Consider the following 19,632-nt stretch of genomic DNA (forward strand, 5'->3'; position numbering starts at 1 on the left):
CATCTATCTAGGGGGCAAGGACGAGAAGGTCGTCTGTTTATAGTTATTTTCCTTTCGTACGCTACCCCTGGCGAACACCAAGTATAGTTCCAGAAAACCGTGTTGGTTCTAAAGAAAGAATTGTCTTCTCACAGCAGCTGTTGGCTCGGCGTGGGATGTGGGTGGTGAGCAAACCAACAATGCCATTGGCGGCATCCGCGGTGAACATAACCGCACTCCATGTGACTCCAAAAACAGATCCCAAGGACTACGTGACTGCAAGTACTGTGATCGTATGGCTTCTTTGCCAAAATAACACAGCCACCCCCCTTTAGGTGAGATCAGCGAGTATACTTACTGCGTGCTCAGCCCACTCAGCCCTATGCGGAGCCTGCTGATAAGCTTACACACACAGTAAGCCGTGCCGAATCTGCAACAGATCAAATGCGTTTGATCGAGCTCGGAGCGCTTCTGCTTATGCATGTGTCCCGTCCATCCACCTTCCCGCCGACTCTCGCACAATTCCACCGCGGACCCCAAATTCTTGGGTTGAGTGAGAGTGGACTACCAAATCAATATTGCTACTGGGCGATGAGGTTGTTGTGTGTAGCATCGCAACTGGTGTTGGCTGTGTGCCCTCAGGAAGCACCAATGAGAGCGCTTCGCCAATTCCAATACAACACTGAAACTCTGTGATGGTAGCAAACAAGACGATCATTATTGCACCTTCATTCCTATAACCCCCCTCTCTCTCCTCCAACAGTCAATACTGAAGGCGAAAGACTCGGCGCGCCTGCGTGCTTGCTTGTTTGCTTGCTTGGCGACACACCCCAGGACAACGAGCCAACTTCATACATACATACAGCCCTTACTTATTATCGATGGCCGAGACTTGACCGAGTAAGAGTGAGTGGAACCTGCCGAGTTATACCTATTCTTAACCCATGCCCTTGCAGCGGCGATCGTCAAATAGTCCAGTCATTGTCAAAACAACCAAACCATGGAAATCGCAAATGACCACACCACAACACCATGCCTATACCCTTGCCTCGTCCAACGGGCCGTTCCCCTTCTCGTTTGCTAATCAGACGATGGGATGCTCGACTGCATTTCTTTGGCCTCCAACCCAACAACAGACTATGCATACCTACTTAGACGTCAATATATCCAATATTGGCCGCATTCCTCCGGAGTCGACAGGCGACATACCTTGATAGATACGCCGGGGGATGCGAATCACCCGCTGCGTGAGCATTAGTGTATGCCGGTTTGCGTGTTTGTTTCACTGCTTCGATGGGCCAACTACTAAAGGTCACATTGGGCAATCATCTAAGTACCTGACTTGTCGTCGTTACTGTTGTTGGCATACACACTCTCGGATGAACAACTTACAGCTAAGTGTGGTAAGCCATTAAAGCCGAAATGGACTAGGCCCAAAGTCCTGCAGCGGAGGCAACGACTTATGCCATCAATACGTTGCCGCCGGAGAAGGGGTAGTAGCGCATACAGGTAGGCACAAAAGCAAGACCACAGCGAGAATAGATATCAACGAATAAGTGTGAATGTGGCATGTGAGGGATCTATGATTGACTGAAGCCTCAACGATATAAGTCCATACATGAACAATTACAAGCATTGGTATCGAACGATAACCTGAACGCCAACCACCACGTCACTATCGCCTTTAAAGCGTGCGTGGTATTCCAATATCCTGTTCGCCAGCCGTCTTTGAGAGCCAACCAAGGCATGGTCAAAGCGAATGTGATGAATGCCTCCAGTCATGCTTAGTAGACAAGTACAGACTCAAACAATCCCAAAACTCCTCCTTATAAACAACCGAATCTTCCCTTCGTGGTCCATACAGTAAAGTCTAGTTCTTCCAAGCCTTGCTCAAAGGGCTGGCAATCTTGGGCGCAAACTGCAGGCTCTTGCGCCTTGCGGCCATCAGTCTCATCATGACACCCTGGTCCTTCTCCCGGCCCAGTAGGCCCTGGCCAAGTTCGGCGTAGAGACTAGGCTTTGGCGGTGCAGTCCGCATGAGCATCGCGTCCTTTTCAGGAGAATCATCTTCTTCAGTATCCGTCTGAGCAGCTGGTGTCTCGGGGGCTACGTCCATGGCAAAACGAGCGATGGTCTCGGGTGCGGGCGTCTTGGGGACGGGGGTGAGCATGCCAATGGCGTCCCAGTCCTCTTCGCCGACCGCGTCCATCTCCTCGTCCTCATCGCGGTCCGACGGCGTTCGCATCCATGCGGTGCTATCACGGCGGCTGACATGGTTGTTGGGCACGGTTTGGCAATCACGCGGTGCCGAAGTCTGCTTCATGGGCGTTACCAGTGTGCCGTTGCGATTTGCCAGAGCCTTTGGTTCCATGCTCTTGCGGCGGCGTTGGCCACCGCGAGGTACAAGGCTGGTGTCGACGTAGTATGGGGCCTCGTCCATCCACTCGTTCTCACGCTCACAGCTATAACGATAGTTAGTTTTGAAGTTCAGCAGGATGTTGGGAACCGTTGAACTCACTCTAATACCCAGCCGACTCCAACGCACTGCACGACGCCACCAGATTCGCGAACCTTCTCCATTGTGCGTTTACCTCCATCCTTGAAGACGACGTGAGTGATTCCAATTTTCGATTGCGAGGACTCGTTGCCGTTAGGACTGCTCGGGTTCCAGGTCCAGTTCTTGACGCAACGAGCGCCCATCGAAGTGAGAAGATCGACAAACACGGCGCTGGCGTCGGCGCCTTCAGTAGTGTGGACATCCACGAAGCAGACCGCGCCACGCAATAGAGCAGGGTTAAGATCTTTACGAGGTGTGCGTGCTGGTGTACCCATCGCCGACCAAAGGTCGGACTTGGACGGGGTCACGGGCGGCTGCTCACTGTCTTCGTCATCCAGATCCATTTCATCATCCTCGGAGTGCTTCGTCGGCGAGTATGAAATGACGGTCGCGTTTCTAGAGAGACCGCCGGGGCGCGCGACTTGAGCACGAGATGCACTAACACTGCGTCGCTTCGCGCTCTTGGGGGTAGCATCGTCAGCTGGTTTGAGAGGAACCTTGGTTGTAGTGTTGAAGGTACGCATGGAAGAAGGGCGAACTGGGGTGACAGGAGGGACACCAGAGATTGTCACTCGTGACCGGCCAGTGGCGCCACCAAGCAAAGCTGGGTCGATGGGAACAGCATTCTCGTCTCCGTACTCTTGGCTAGCTTCAGAGATCTCATCGTCATTGGCCTGGTGCTCAAGCACCTCTTCAGCTTGTTCAGGTTCGACGAGAGACATTTCATGGGCCTCGGCAGCGAGCTCCATGTCTTCCTCAGTAACGGGGATGTCGTCAAAGACGGGATCGTCGTAGTTGGCACCAATGTCAGCCTCCAAGGCCGCCAGCATCTCCGCGTCGGCATCGAAGCTCATTTCGGACTCATCAGCTTCCATCTCTGCCCTCACTCTCATCTCATCTTCGAAGTACGAGCTCTTGGCCGGCGAACCGCGATTCGATTTAGGAGTGTTGTTTTCTACCAAAGAAAGGTCCTCCTCGCCAACATTTTCTGTTGGTGTACTCGATTGGCTGCTGCCGAGCTTGAGAGGACTACCCGCCCTCCAGTCGCTCAGTTGCCTAGCAAGAGGCGTGAAGCCAAGTTTTGAGCCTCGCGAGACGGATCGGATGGCTCGGTCAGCAGCTTTGATAGCGCTTGTAGGTAGACCGTTCCTAGGCGTCTTGGAAGCTCCCGGGGTGGGAGTGGCAGGGACAGCGCTCAATGTGAGAGTTGCCTCATCCTGGAACTTCCGTCCACTAGAGGCGAGCTCATCCTCGGATTCATCAGACTCGTAAGGAACCATATCCTTTTGTCGCAATCCGAACATGGGATTAGTTGGCTTGATTGCAGGGCGAGGAGGAGAAGACTCCGGGCTAATGTCATGAGCTTTATCCTCCTTGGTATCGTCCATGTCAACATCCATGCAATCATCCTGCTGTGCCTCAGGCTGTGTAGGCACTTCCTCAGGCTGGGCTTCAATCTCGGCGGTATCAGCCGCGATCGTTTGTTCTGCTTGGGGAGCTGCATCAGCGGCCACCGAGCGTTTCTCCTGCAGAGCAGGGTCGGCATGGCGAGGAAGCACAGCAGACAGGCGACCCGGAAACTCAAGCTGCTGGGGGGAGTCGAGATTGATCTCGGCCTCAGGTTGCTTAACAGTGTCGGCATCTATTTCAACCAAAGCGGTTTCCATGTTATCATTTTCTGCCACATGGATCTCTTCCCGAGCTTCGGATACCTCGGATACTTCATGGTCCTCATCAACCACAGCATCTTCATCCCCAGAGGCACCCTCCTCAGCTGTTGAAGCCAAATCCTGGGTCTTGTCTAATGCAGAACGGATAGGCGACCCCAAAAGTTTCATTGGGGATGCGGGACGTTTGGCGGGAGAACCCATAAGGGACATTTTTAAAGGTGAATTGGGCCGATCACTCTCTCCATTTGTCGGGGGTTGGAATCGTGTTAGTGGCACCTGGGGTCTCTTGGCAGGGGACTGAAGCAAGGATGCTTTGGTGGGTGACTGAGTCACATCTGAGGCGTTCTTGGATGGGAAGAGTAATGAAGGGACTCCGTCGACTCTCTTGGCAGGCGACTTCATCGCATCTTTGAAAGGAGATGATGTGGGCCTTCGAGCTGGGCTAGTAAGGACTGTACTACTAGAAGCGTCTTCGGGTTGGCGTTCAGTCGCTTCCTCGGTCTCGTCTGCCTTCTCACTGGTTGGGAAGCCAAGATCGATCATCTTAAAAGTACTGGGTGGCTTGACAGGGCTCTTTCTGAGAGGTGTTTTCTCGTAAGTGGCCAACTCATCGTCCGAATCCGAGTCTCGGGATAAAGACCGGTTCAAAGTATCCTTCTTAGGGCTTAGAGGAGCCGGCTTTTCCTTCTTGTCGTCGTCACTGGTGGTTGTCCGTGTACTCGCGCGCGTAGCCCTGGCAGCAGTACCAGCTGCCTTTCGTACTGGCTTGGCTCGCATGCCCGTCGCTGTCTCGGCCTTCTTATCTTTGGCTTTAGTTGCTGCAGTGGTTGTAGCAGTAGGCATGACGTTCTCCTTCTCCGGCTCCTGGAAGGAGACCGACTTCTTAACGCTGACAATCCTAGAAGCGGGCCGGGAGACAGCTGACTTGAGACCGGGAGTGGGATTCGTAGTGGCTGTGGTGCAGACTGTGCCCGATTTTTTCGTCACGGCAGTTGCACGAGTTCGAGCAGACTTCTTGGGAGGCTCCGAGGGCGTATCGGCCTTGTCTTCTTCCGGTTGCGCGGCCTTGCGAGTAGTACGGGTTCGGGTCGCCTTGACAAGCTCAGGGTTCGAGGGCCCAGTGGCGGGTTTCTTTACCCTCCCACGCGTTGCCCGCGCTGTCGCAGTGCTGGAGGATGCATCGTTGCCCTGCTCTGGCTGCTGCTGAGGGGCAGACTCAACAATCTTTTTGGGCCTGCCGCGCGCTCTGGGGGGCTTGTTCATGGTGTCTGCTGATGTAGGCGCCAGCTCATCTGCGGTGTTGTGGGATTCCTCATCGTTTTCTTCGTCGGCTCTGGTTTTCCGTTTGGTCGAAGGAGCTGTGCGAACCGTGGTTGTGGCGGCGGTTGCCTTGGATGTGGCAGCTGCCCGGGTTGGCTTGGCCGTTGGAGCGCTGTTGCTGCCGCTGCCGCTGCCGCTGCCTGCCTTTGCAGCTGCACGAGCTCGCGTCATCCGCTTTGGCGGGCTCTGAACATCCATGTTGGGCTTTCTAAAAAGAGGATGTTCGACCGTTGTTGTGGTGACTGTACCTTACCGTTTACACATCAAAAAGATGAAGAGAAAAAAAGACATGCAAATGATTACCGGCTAATAAATTAATGAATGGGGGAGGTGTTTATCGAAAGAAGACGCGAGCTTTTCTTGACCGACCCGGTTTGGCAACAAAGCCCTGTGTGGATCTTTCCTCACCGTCCGAGCCGTCGCTGGGCAACTGCGGGCCGCCCCACCTAGGTTTTGATGGGGGTAACGCCCAGTCGCGAATCACAGAACGTGACCGTGACCGTGATGCGCGACTGATAAATATCTCAGTCTATATGGACAAACCCCTATTTACAATACTCCTCATATCAGTAGTCATATATCAGTCAGGTAGGTAGTTGTTGGTTCCTCAGTCGAATGAATCTCGCAATGTGCCTGTATTTAGGTCGGTTTCCCAGCATGCCATTGGGCAACAGAATAATTGAGCCACCCAGTAAATACATTATATATACATCTCAGTAACACTCCGTGACTTTACTGCTTTTCGCTTTTATTTTGCTATATCTTGAAGGCACCGTAGCCATTTAATTCCGCCGCCAGCTATATCGTCGGTGCTCATAGTTGCCGGCTGCTCTAGATCCAATGTTACATTTGAAAATGGGAGTGCTATTTGTGCTTACTCTGGTAGTATGGCTAATATGTATGACCTGATTTATGTTGCTTCCGGAATAAGCAGGAGAAAGAGTCTCACAAAATACTGAGTTTACAGACTGTCAGTCAAACTCGTAAAGTGCATGCATATCACGAGTCACTTTTGCTCAATTCTTATGCCGAAAGGCGCAAGACATCCAATGGTAACATACTCCGTACATGGGCGGCAGATCCTAGGAATGGGGTTTTGCTATGGTACGATTCGAATTACAACAACCGGAGTCGTGACCCAGGCCGGACTCGATTCGGCCTCCGATTACGGATATTGTGTAGAGAATCCCGGTCAATGCCCTTCGATTAATGGCCAAGAAAAACAACTCGGCGGCGGTTAACAACGAATCAGAAACCACCCGACTCTGTCTCTCGTTCACTGCAGCTGGGGCCTACTTTACAAATTTAAGTTTTCAGGTGTGAGGGGGGAGTTGAGACAGTTATTGGGAAAGCACGGAGTACATATGCGGGAAATCCAGAGAGGTATGGTTGTTCCCAGCTAGTTTGATAGAAGGCAAGGATCTTGGCTGTCAGCATCACTCGAAATCCAAGGTTAATGAATAAAAAAAATGCTTTACCACATGTTTATTTCTGCTCACATACCTCATGTATATAAGGAGGATGGACGACAGCGTTCCTGAGTTGCAGAAGAGAATTGGCCCTAGATCCAACCCTGCAGTAAGGAACAGAGCAGGAGGAGCAGTGCATATGTGATGTTGCCACATCTCAGCCGTTTTCCAGAGCGTCAATTTGAGTGAGTGGCAATTCCAAGCTCCGCGGCACCTGACATCACACCTTCGTCCAGCCTGCCGCCTTTGCAGTAGTAGGTTGGTCCAATTCAAATTACAGCGGCATCACCTCCGATTTCTCCTCCCCCGACCCGAGGTTCCATTGATTGATAGCATTAATCATCTTCCCCATCAGCTTACTGATCAGCTCACACCTTTGTTGTTTCGTTTCTCATCATCTCCATTCCCATCGCAATGCTTGTTTGAGTTATTTTTTCTAAGTTTCGCTGGTGGATTGACAGGCAAGGCTCGGAACGTGCACAATCTGTTGTTCCCTGACAGCGACGATCCCACACTACGAGGCTCGGTGTATCAACGGACTCTACCGAACTCTCTCTCTCTCTCGCCGGTCTGAGGAAGTTTACCTTCCTAGCTCGACCGGTCGTGCTTTGCCAGGCTTCCAGGTCCCTGCATCAATCCCCCGCAGCTCCTTCGTCGAGACATTGGGCCGAACTCGACGCCCTATTGTGTTTATTGCCAATGCGACTATTTCAGACGCCTTATCCTACGTGAAACAGGCCTGTCGTCTTCTATACAACCCTCCTGACGATCTCAACCAACACGCCCCACTTATACAATTCGAGCACTGTCGCGATACGACCTGGTATAAGAACCGAGCAGCCACGCACGCAGCGTCGCTTGCGAGGAAACCCAAAAGCATACACATCCTGCAAGACGCAACAGCCGGTGTGCAAACGACAAGATGGCCTGGTCCAAGTCGACGCGTATCAGCATCATGCTGGCCATAGACGTAGTCTTTTTCCTCCTCGAGCTGATATCAGGATTCCTCGTCGGTTCGCTGGCTCTCCAGGCAGACGCTTTTCACATGCTGAACGACATTATCTCTCTGCTTGTTGGTCTCTGGGCAGTTACTGTAGCCAAGAGAGCGACCACGGACAAATACTCGTTCGGTGTAAGTAATCTCCCTTATTCTATATGTGCATATTGATGACGAGAAAGAGTACAATCAACTTTCCCGTACAATACGGCTGACATTATATCTGTAGTGGCTTCGTGCCGAGATTCTCGGTGCATTCTTCAACGCCGTCTTCCTCATTGCCCTCTGCGTGTCTATCATTCTCGAAGCCGTTACCCGATTACTCGACCCTCCTACCATTGAGCAGCCCAAGTTAATCCTGATTGTTGGGTGTACTGGCCTGGCTTCAAACTTGATTGGGTTCTTCGTACTTGGAGGACATGGACATTCCCATGGTCCTGGGGACCATTCTCATGGAGAAGGCCATGACCACGACCACGGCCACGAACATACTCATGACCACGACAACGCCCATGCTGCTGAGGAACGCAGGGTCAACCAGGATGTTGCCCGGGTCGCTAATGAAGGAGGTCCAGCTATGGATGCCCTGCCTCATGTAGCACTTGCCAGAGCTACCAACGGGAAAGACTCGCCAGAAACTGTCCGGCGCATCAATTTTGCCTCGGATGGTGACGCTGCTGAGCGAGGTGACAGTCGATCTACAGGATCTAGACTCGATGGCCGACGCCGCGCAGGCAGCCTTAAGCACACTCGCCTGCAGAGCATCGACGACCTCAATCTGTACCCCTCTAGTTTCCGGCAGAACATCATCGATCGTAGCAGGTCGAATATGGAAGAATCGGAGGGAAGCTCGGTTGATGGTTCCTACACCGTAAACGATGAGTCCCAGGTGGACGAGAACTCACCCTTGGTAATTAAGAACGGTAACGGGAGTTCCATCAGCCCTCACAACTCATACGGGGCTGGCGCAAATGGACAACATAAGGGGCACTCATCATCTCGGCAGCCAAGAGGCAGACGCGACTCCTTGGTGCATCACGAGCACAACCACAACAAGCCACGAAAGCCGGGCAAGAAGGGGCACGGACACAACCACGATGACATGGGCATGAACGCCATGGTTTTGCACGTCATTGGAGATGCTCTCGGTAACGTTGGTGTCATTGTAACTGCCTTGATCATCTGGCTCACCGAATGGCCTGGCAAGTACTATGCGGATCCCGCGGTCTCTCTGTTCATCACTTTCATCATTCTTCGATCTGCCATTCCGCTCACCCTTGCCACGTCGAACATTCTGCTACAAGCCACTCCGGATCAAATCGATATCCAAGACATCAAGGAGGATATCCAAGCTCTTCCGGGAGTTATCAGCTGCCACCACGTCCATGTCTGGCAGCTATCGGACACTAAGATTGTTGCATCGATGCACATTCAAGTCGCATTCCCCATCACGGAAGAAGGTGGCGAGAAATACATGGCACTCGCCAAATCAGCACGCAAGTGCCTCCATGCATATGGCATCCACAGCGCTACTATGCAGCCGGAGTTTTGTCTTGACCAGACATGCAATCACCTTGATGTATCCATGACTACGGACGGCACTTTAGATGGTCAAGCATTGGCAAACTGTGCTAACGGCGAGAGTCCACCGTGTCTTCTCGAGTGCGTGGATGATTGTGTGGGACAGGGATGCTGCTCCGTACCCCCGTCACAGAATGGCGACTCTGCTAGCCACAAGTCTGGCCATTCAGGTCACAGTCACAGCCACGGCCACGACCATGGCCATGATCACAGCCACGGCGATGAGCATGGCCATGAGCATAGACATTAGTCATGTTTACCTTGGTTCATGTGATTCTTATTGGGCGGCTGGGATCATTCCTAAAGACATTTCCATAAGAAAAGCGCTTACTTGTACTACCAGCAAAAGAGGCATGGTTCACCGGCGCTATCTGATACTGAGCGGGTTCGGGCGATTGTGCGCATTGGGAGGTGACGTCTGGTTTTCATTTGTTAAACTGTACTATATACAGGGAGAGGCTGTGCACCTCGGGCGAAGGGTTAGCTCGCGCTCTAGACGCCGGCTGCAAAGGCGCTATTCATCCGATGCCACTATGACATCTGATAGAGATAATAATTTTGAGACGATATGAATTAACAAAGATCGATTGCATTCCCAGTATTGAAGGGCTCCCAAAGGGCAGTGTTGGTGCAATGTGAAAACAAGATGTTTGGAAGAGCTGCTCAATACCAACAGCATCGACATCTAAAATTATCTAACAGTCTTCTCTCGTAACTGGACCAGGGTGGTCACTGTGGTGTTGTCTTCCGACCTGCCGTTGAGTGAGTGCATTTTTGGACGAATCCCGTGCGTCTGGGTCTACTGCCGTCTGATCATATTCTATCTAACTCTGACCCTTCGTAGTCATTCGTCAAACTCGGTGTCCGAAAGTGACAAAACATCCACTACACCGGGTCGTGGCTGCGGTATCAGGTATACCTTTGACCTGACTTTTTCTCTTCTTCGTTTTCTCCTTCTTGTCTTTACCTCTCGTAACGCGAAGAAATAACGACGATGCCCTAGAAGATAAGATATTGGCCTTCGCGCCCTCATGTAGGGCCATCCCTAATATGAGATCCAATCTATTAGATTGCTGCATACCTGTCGTATCTGAGCCGGGGTGTTGAGGTTGATATGGTCTAGAGTACCCTGCATTGGCTGCGTGATGTGGTGCTTCGAGCCGTGGGGCGAAACAAATTCGAAATCCTCAAAGGAGCTACAGGACTGGGAGGAGGAGGATGCGGCACCGCTCTGGGGGTCGTCTTGGGGGCGGGATGTATATTTATACGAGAGTAGGCTGATTGGATCGTATGTGTAGTGGGTACTGCCGGCAACGTCGTAGATCTCGAAGTGTCAAGTCAATAGAAGTTCAAGGGATGACCCCCATAGATTATGAATGCAACCCCTCTGCTGCTGCGGCGGCACGGCAACGGCTTGCCTAACCGCTTAGCGAGCTATATACCGAGTTTGGTATGTTCTATAACGAGCAGTGCTCCAGCATCCTAGCGAAAGTAGAGATAGTAACCCGATATTGGGTATACATTGCGTCGCATCGACATCTACATCATGTATCTGCGGTCATGTGCAAGGCGATGAACACAATCAGGAGCTTTACATGAAATCACAGGGGCCACCGTTAGCTGTTTATGGAAATATACCTTCATAGAGGGTTCAAAGATGAGACACACAATAAGTATGAGGACAGCAGGCGATATCAGCTCTGCTCCGCCGATTAGAGATTGTCCACGCACTAGAGCCTGTTGAAAGCGCATGAAACGACAAGCACCACAAAGCAGTGTCCATATAGCACATGCATAGCAGGCCATAGCCAAAGCCATGCCGGATTGGTTCGGCTGGAGACCCTTATCTGGCTGTTGCAACATGTGTAGCTGGGCTATCATGACTCCCGTGAGCGCTAATATCAAAGATGTCCTCAGATAAGCCAGAAAGGTTCGTTCTAGAGCTATGGTTGGATAAGAAGAAATGTCAGCCGGTCTCGAGCATGACTGAGGTGATTTTGAAAGGGCATCTTCAAGACCGCTTTGGGCCCGGACCAACTGGCCGTATCCTACAGCATTTGTCGCAGAATTTGGCCGATATTTGGGGGGCATGGAGCGATACAGGCGGACTAACACTGGAGTATGTTGTGGTAATGGGAGGTCTCCTCAAGCTGTACAACGTCCATGCAAGGAGCAGCTTGGATTGGCAAGGCGCCTATCATGTAGGGGAGACTTGGGCAATAGCCTGAAGGTAGATGGGTCAAGGATGTTCTGCCGATCATCGGGTGACTTGGCAGGCTCATCGCGAACAGCACATGGATGGTAGAGTTAATATACTAGTGGCAGGGGTGGTAAAGTGGTTGTAAAGCTGCGGAATTTCTTCCCGGGCTGGTCTGGCCAATGACACCGCCGACTAAGCGGTGAGCTATGACACGAGGACGAGGATGCGGGACGACGATATTGAGATTGACGCACCGAAATGATCACGGCAGGTATCGTGATCGACGGTAAGCTTGACATATGTCGACCACAAGCGTGGCAAGTGTCCCCCAGGCTGAGGGGACCCCGGCCGAGACGACGGCACGACGGCGCCGGAAGCTAGGTTGATCAGTTCCAAAGCTGGCTCTGGCGGCTTGCTTCTATATTGTTGGACATGTTGTAGTTGTCTTCCATGCAGATGAGGCTCCTGCGCGGGTGCCATGGCAACATTTGCTTGCATGGGCATGGTGCCTCCCCAACTTCCTTGATAACTGAACGTTAGCTATCAACTCAGTACCTACCTTTAGGTCAGTGGAAAGGGCACTTGTCAACACAAGGTCCACTGAGGGTATGATTGCCTACATAAATCAGATGGAGGTAGCTTTAGCTACTTGAGAACAGAGACTTTCCAGCTCAGATGGCCGTATATAGGAGGTTCTTGAAGGGCGGTTTCCACACAGCTGAACCACAGAACCAAAACCCACGAAGTAGCTTCGAGATTTGTTCATTGCCAAGCAGTGGTTGGATATCGGGGGCACAAGCGACAGCTGCTGTACCAGAGCAGGCGCTGGGTGGAGGGCACGGCGAGCATGCGAGTTCATGCGTTTGTTGCAATCAATATGGCGTGGGTCGAAGGGATAAAGATGTGTACGCTGCCATTCCACCACTTGAGAAGCCAGATTGCTTGACCTAGTGGGGTCGTACCAGGAAGTATCACGTTGGAGGATGGCGGCTTCCATATTGACGACCATATATTGACAATCCTCTGCATCGTACATGCCTTATATTGCTCTAGTAGAACAATTGGGATCAATTAGCGAAAGACCCAATGCAAGTCTGACGTGACCCTGACCTAATATACGTTTGCAGATTGCGGGAGTCTTGGAGCGGATATACACATTGAATGCACATATCACATACGGAGTACTCCAACGAGAGACTCCGCTTGAGCTGATCTTCCGACTACCAGATATTCGAAGAGGCGCATTATCGCTTGGCTCATGTATGCAACAACACCCACAGCAGCCCCGACACCCCTGCTGTCTGCACTACAACGCTCAAGGCTTCCAGCGCATGCAATACCCGAATCGGGTAACAAGAGCTCGATGTTGGCTCATTGGCTTGGTGCCTTCTTTCCACAGTCGCCAAATCCATCAGCATATACGTGCTTCCGGCAACATTAGTCCTGTTTCAAGCCACTGAATCCCAGTCTGTGAACACGAGCTCTCGCCTGCATCAGCCTCGTGTACTAATATGATAAAGTCCAACGCTCATGATTCATGGAATCACAGAATCGCCGTTGCCTTTGCAGCTAGGGTACATTGCATTCCGGGGGTCAGTGAGATCGAACAGCGATCTCCGCTGCGCGAATGGATACTTTCGCATGCCGTCGACATCAATATCGCATGCAGCAGCCCACGGAATTCCCGTTACGCTGTTGCTAATGATGACAAACGGGGATGAGGGCAGCAACGTCGCTCAAGGTACCAATTCGCCGCCAGCTTACATTAACACGTTCACACGGGGCCCAATTTTGTTGAAGCTTTCGGCCCGTCGAGCCGGCTCGGTAACCGGATCCTTATGGTCAACCCCAAATGGAGAGCCTACAGGAATATGTTGGCGAACCAGCTGTTTGGTACGCCAGTATGCATTAGGGCCTGTCGCCGTGCCCACCAGCTCGTGTGGCACTTGTATCTCCCCAAGGTGTATCATACCAGTACTCGTACGCTGATAAAGCTGCTGTTTGCAGGATGTCGATGGTCTAAGACGATATATCGTCCATTACGGTCGCGACATGCCCTTCCAAGAACCCCGCGAGACTAGCAGATCTTACGACTGTGAGACCCGTTTATAAGAGCTAGAGGTGTTTGGTCAATATTCAGCACCAGGTTTCCTTCTGCTTCAGAGTCGGCCAGGGCCTCCGAAGTCTAGCGTCGATACCATGTAGCCAAGCTTCCGCTGAGCAGGGGTCGAATCTTCCTCTCCGGGACTTTGGTCAAGCTCACCCGTAACGGGGCCGGCTGACATCCCACAACCATCCTACTGACAGAGGCTACAATGCAATCTCGAAACATGACCAGATCTGGCTCAGATCGTCCCCCAACAGGCCCAGATCACGTCGTTCATTTAGTCGACCCATACTATTCAAGCAGCAAGGCAACTGCCGGCTCCCTATTGCCACCGACTCGGCCTCGTGTGGTCTTACGCGAGATATGTCAGAACACCAGATGGGATCCGGACGGATTCAATGAAGTTTCAGAACGCTTAGCATTGCTTCACAGCCCTGGCGTTATCTAGGACGAGCTGCCCGTCTTGGCCGATGGCCCCTTGTGCTGTTCGCCGGTGGGGTGCTACCAGGAATACAACACCCCACTGGACGGTATCGATGTACTATGCATACGGCCCCTGGGGTAGTATGCCTGTGGAAGTCTGCTTGCATGACTGGCTACCGCTGTACGGACCGCTCCTACCGATGGAAGTATTTCGTTGGACGTGGGACGAGTAAGTAATATAGTGCCATTTCTCTGGGAGCAGGTCAAGTGACACTGTACAACCATCAGAACATTCCCAGGTAAGCAACCAATATCGAAAATACACCCATATCCGCTCCCCACGCCTCGGCCGTGTTTTGGAATGCCTCGATGACCATGAATGCAGGCCCGGGGTATACCGGTAGACTGTACTCTGGGGTTGGTGTGCTGGTCTAACGCCTGGCAAGAAAGGTACCATGCGTGTCGTTTCATTCATATCCCCATCATGCCACTCGGGACTACTATGACTTACACAAGCCTCTGCCAACATCGAACTGTGGTGCTTCCTTTTCTCCATTGGTTGTTTGTTTCCAGAGCTCGCTGATTACACCCACCCACGTCTGGTACCAAGTGGTTCAATATAAGCCAGTAGTCACGCCTTGAGCAGGTGATCTTGAAGTTCTAAGCTAGATATAAGAGGTTCAAGATATCCCAGGCAACATTGGATCCTCTGCTTCGAATCATCCCTTGCTCAAATCTCCAATCAAGCACCCTCAACCCTCCTCTTGAGATAGTTGGCTCTTTTGGTACCTAGACGTACGGCACGCGAAGTGTTTGGTTTGAAATATACGGCCAAGCCCTTTGTACAGCTTGCGATACCTCATATCATCAAACAAGACCTGGGCGTTTGGGTCCGCTACACTGATCTTGTTCTTAAACATGGAAGATATCGAAGGACAACAACTCAATGATGGGTTTGACCCTAACCCATCGCCACTGTCGAGTGTTGAGAGCACAACCACATCAGATACTATATTCTCTCCTCCAGAGAGCCCCTTGCAGAAGACTCTTGGGTTCAAGGATGCAAGATCGGTTGCCCGTCACAAGCTTAGCCTCCTGTCCCTTGAAGAAAAGGTATGGACAGTCTTGAGCATAACATAAGACAGAAGCTTATATCTGCAGGTATCACTGCTCACTGCAGCGGACTTCTGGCGGACCAAGTCTATTCCGGACAAGGCGATCCCGGCGATCAAAACCAGCGACGGACCCAACGGTGCTCGAGGCGGCATCTTCGTTGGTGGAACAAAGGTTTGTTCGCTTGTCAATTACCACATATCAGGTTGTAGAACTGACCTGGGTCTGCCTCAGGCTGCCCTATTCCCATGTGGTATATCTCTAGCTGCCACATGGAACAAGAACCTCATATATGAGGTTGGCCAGCATCTGGCCGACGAGGTCAAGGCAAGATCTGCCCATGTGCTCCTCGCGCCGACCATATGCATGCACCGGCACCCGCTTGGTGGCCGGAATTTCGAGTCTTTCTCCGAGGACCCTCTCCTCACTGGCAAACTAGCATCTCAGTACATCCAAGGCCTCCAGTCCAAGGGCGTGGGTGCAACTATTAAGCGTCGGTGAAACCTAGCTCGTCCTCAGCACTGTCAACTGACTGGAAATGCAGACTTTGTAACCAACGAACAAGAGACCCACAGATTGACGATCGATTCCGTGTTGATGGAGCGGCCCCTAAGAGAATTGTACCTTCGACCATTCGAAATCGCAGTTCGAGAAGCAAACCCCTGGGCCGTGATGACTTCATACAATTTGATCAATGGGGTGCATGCCGATATGAACGATCATACACTGAAGGATATCCTTAGGGGCGAATGGAAATATGACGGGTAAGTCCACTGCCGCTCGGTATCCGTATAGATATAACTGAACATTCTTCCAGGACTGTGGTGTCTGACTGGGGCGGTGTTAATTCAACAGTCGAAGCAATAAAGGCCGGCTGCGACATAGAATTCCCCTATTCGTCAAAATGGCGATTCGAGAAGGTTCTCAAGGCAATTGAGGATGGTACTCTCTCGCAAGACGACGTTGACCGGGCAGCAGAGAACGTTCTTACCCTTGTCGAACGCACAAGGGGCGATGATATGTCTTCAGAGGCAGAAGAGCGCGAAGATAACAGGCGAGAGACTCGAGAGCTGATTCGTGAGGCAGGTGTTCAAGGCATCACTCTGCTGAAGAATGACAACTCTCTATTACCTATAAATCCCAAGACAGCAAAGGTGGCCGTTATTGGGCCCAATGCCAACCGAGCCATTGCAGGTGGTGGCGGAAGCGCCAGCTTGAACCCTTACTATAACACTCTACCACTCGACAGCATCCGGGCAGCCGCTGAACAGGAGGTAGTATATGCTCAGGGATGCCACATCCACAAATGGCTCCCTGTCGCATCGCCGTTCTGCACTGACAAAACAGGCAACCCTGGAGTGACGCTTGAATGGTTCAGCGGTGACAAGTTCCAGGGGGACGTCATCGTCCAGCAAAGGAGGACGAATACAGACCTGTTTCTGTGGGACTCTGCGCCTCTGGCTCAGCTGGGACCCGAATGGTCGGCCATCGCAACAACGCACTTGACTCCAACAGAAACTGGCAAGCATACTATCAGCTATATGAGCGTTGGGCCCGGGAAGCTGTTTGTTGACGGGGAGCTCGCCCTGGATCTCTGGAACTGGACCGAAGAGGGCGAGGCCATGTTCGATGGGTCGATCGACTACATGGTCGATGTGCAAATGCAAGCAGGCAAGGCCGTAGAGCTACGGGTCGAGATGACCAACGAGCTACGGCCCATTGCCAAACAGAAGCAGTTCAACATGACCCATAAGTACGGCGGATGCCGCATTGGTTTCAAGCAAGCTGACGCGGTCGACTACCTCCAGCAGGCCGTCAATGCTGCTAGAGAGGCCGATGTGGCGGTGGTCATTGTCGGACTCGACGCCGAGTGGGAGTCCGAAGGATACGACCGACAAACCATGGACCTTCCCTCGGACGGCAGCCAAGACCGCCTCGCAGAAGCTGTTTTCAAGGCTAACCCCCGTACCATTGTCGTCAACCAATCCGGTTCTCCGGTCGCCATGCCGTGGGCCGATCGGGTTCCAGCCATCGTCCAGGCGTGGTACCAAGGCCAAGAGGCAGGGAATGCGCTCGCCGATGTGCTTTTCGGGCTCAAGAATCCCAGTGGGAAACTTCCAGTAAGTTGCTGTGCACCATCGGCCCCTTGAATACCAATTGCTAAATCCCATAAAGACCACCTTCCCGAAAAGGATCGAAGACACTCCCGCATACCACAACTGGCCCGGCGAGAACCTGCGAGTTATGTATGGCGAAGGAATGTACATGGGCTACCGACACTACGGCCGCACTAAAATCGCGCCGCTCTTCTCCTTCGGCCACGGCCTCTCCTATACCGCGTTCGAGTACGGCCGCGTCTCGCTCAGCCAGAAGGCGCTGGCCTCCGATGCGCCGATCCACCTGATCATGGCCGTCACGAACACCGGGCCCGTCGCCGGGTTCGAGACGGTGCAGATCTACGTCCGCGACGAGAAGTCGGCGCTGCCGCGGCCCGAGAAGGAGCTCGTCGCATTCGAGAAGGTCTACCTCGAGCCACAGGAGACGAAACACATCAGGGTTCCGTTGGACAAGTACGCAGTGGGCTACTATGATGACTCCATCCCTGCTTGGATTGCCGAGGAGGGCAGATTTCATGTGCTGGTGGGAGCCTCGTCGACCGACATCAGGTAAGCTTTCTCTTCCCCGCTTCTCTTCTCGCTTATTTTATTCGATTCGTCCCTGATGCTGACGGTCCCTTCCTCGCCACAGACATCAAGCTTCCTTTGTTGTGCATGAGTCTTTCACTTGGACATTCTGAGCTCCAGGGTCTGTTGGTGCATGACCCCTTTTCTTTGGCTTCGACGTGCACGACATAATCTCGGTAATTGGTCTATGGCATTCAGGGGGCACAATAGAAGAATCCTAGGCCTTCTTTGCGAACAGGGCATAATGTGTTGGAGTCGAAACATTCATCGGCATATACTTAGTACAGCATCTGGCGACGCAGTAAACATCGGCAAAGGTATCTCGGTTGGTTTGCTTTTCTGCGGGTGGCTACATCTGTTTCTGGTTGGGTCTGTGGAAGTACTGCTTCCAAATTGACATGCCTCACACGCCCGAAATAACGGCGTATCAATAACTATTACAGCATTATCGCTCTTGACCGAGTGCCTTCAAGTGAACTAGATATCCCTCTTATTGGTTTTTGTTCTTGAAGACCAGTATTCAGGCAGTTGTTGTTTGCTAGTCAATACACGGAGAAGACTGCGGAAGGAAAACAACGGAATATGGCAGGAGGTATCACGCGTGACCATCCGGTGGTACTCGGTTGGGACTCGCTTATAGTTCTTCATCAGGGTCAGATAGGGATATAGCTTCCGCAATTCCGTTCCGGGCATCTCGGGCTCGGAACCTTGACCACCCGCAGGTAAAGACGAAAAACAACCCCACCCCCACGGATCTTCAATCAGTATAGTATGTAGGTATGTAAGAGTAATGTAGGAGGTAAGAAGCGGTAAACAAGTCAGAGGCATGGGATAAGTGGTATACGCCTTATTCCGGCACGGGATGGTCACCTATAGGCAGGCAGCTTATATGGCGTAGCATACAGTACATGCATATGTACATCAGAATGCCCCTTTTGCTGATCAGCCCTATAATATGACAAGTTCATGATTCATTGAAATTCACTACCACTCGCGATACATACTTACTTACTACTTGCATATGTGACAAGCAGTGTTCGGTTGAGGCATCCGAACTACCCAGCGAGTGCAGTCGTAGTCGGGATCGAGGCTACTGGAACCGTGATGTTTTGCTTCTTTTGTTTTGACGTTTCGTCCGAACGTTTGGCTTGTCTTATCGTCCCGGAATTGGATTCTGTTGTGCATCGGCTGATGATATGCATGTCTGTCTGTCTAAGCACCGCCGTTGTTCTCTTGTCTTGAGGCAGAAGAGGCCCCCAAACCAAAAGTGTTCTTTGATGAAGACATGTACTTACTACATGTAATCCCCAGCATTGAAGTGGTATATGCTGGGGCTCAAATCTACAAGGGAAGATGCGACGAGCCGGAGTTTAGGAAGCTCTTTTAGCGTTGGAGGCTCCCCACAGGCACCAGGGACCCTGTAAGCTATGTGGATCTATACATGCAAGCACCTAAACTAAGATCAGCCTCGTCAGCTCTCGTAGCTGTCCGTCCACCTGTTCTTGTATCCATCTTTCATTAATCTAGCCATC

At 52.0% G+C, this 19,632-nt stretch overlaps 3 protein-coding genes across 3 annotated transcripts; 2 read left to right on the forward strand and 1 right to left on the reverse strand.

The window, feature by feature from the left end:
- Nucleotides 1–1,849: 1,849 nt before the first annotated feature.
- PG994_007390 (uncharacterized protein) lies at nucleotides 1,850–5,724 on the reverse strand (the record flags this gene model as incomplete). The annotated part of the gene is made up of 2 exons (XM_066858799.1): nucleotides 1,850–2,441; nucleotides 2,498–5,724. 2 exons carry the CDS (start codon nucleotides 5,722–5,724, stop codon nucleotides 1,850–1,852), a joined length of 3,819 nt encoding a protein of 1,272 aa, XP_066715741.1.
- Nucleotides 5,725–7,917: 2,193 nt separating this feature from the next.
- Nucleotides 7,918–9,823, forward strand: PG994_007391 (uncharacterized protein; the record flags this gene model as incomplete). Its single annotated transcript, XM_066858800.1, has 2 exons — nucleotides 7,918–8,127; nucleotides 8,222–9,823. The coding sequence occupies 2 exons, from the start codon at nucleotides 7,918–7,920 to the stop codon at nucleotides 9,821–9,823; spliced, it is 1,812 nt and encodes a 603-aa protein (XP_066715742.1).
- Nucleotides 9,824–15,221: 5,398 nt separating this feature from the next.
- On the forward strand, nucleotides 15,222–18,086 carry PG994_007392 (uncharacterized protein; the record flags this gene model as incomplete). Its single annotated transcript, XM_066858801.1, has 6 exons — nucleotides 15,222–15,416; nucleotides 15,465–15,590; nucleotides 15,651–15,909; nucleotides 15,961–16,180; nucleotides 16,234–17,536; nucleotides 17,592–18,086. The coding sequence occupies 6 exons, from the start codon at nucleotides 15,222–15,224 to the stop codon at nucleotides 18,084–18,086; spliced, it is 2,598 nt and encodes an 865-aa protein (XP_066715743.1).
- Nucleotides 18,087–19,632: the final 1,546 nt, after the last annotated feature.

This window comes from Apiospora phragmitis (genome assembly GCF_038363925.1).
Source record: "Apiospora phragmitis strain CBS 135458 chromosome Unknown utg000007l:1.0-2108841.0:1.0-2111359.0, whole genome shotgun sequence".
Lineage (NCBI taxonomy): Eukaryota > Fungi > Ascomycota > Sordariomycetes > Amphisphaeriales > Apiosporaceae > Apiospora > Apiospora phragmitis.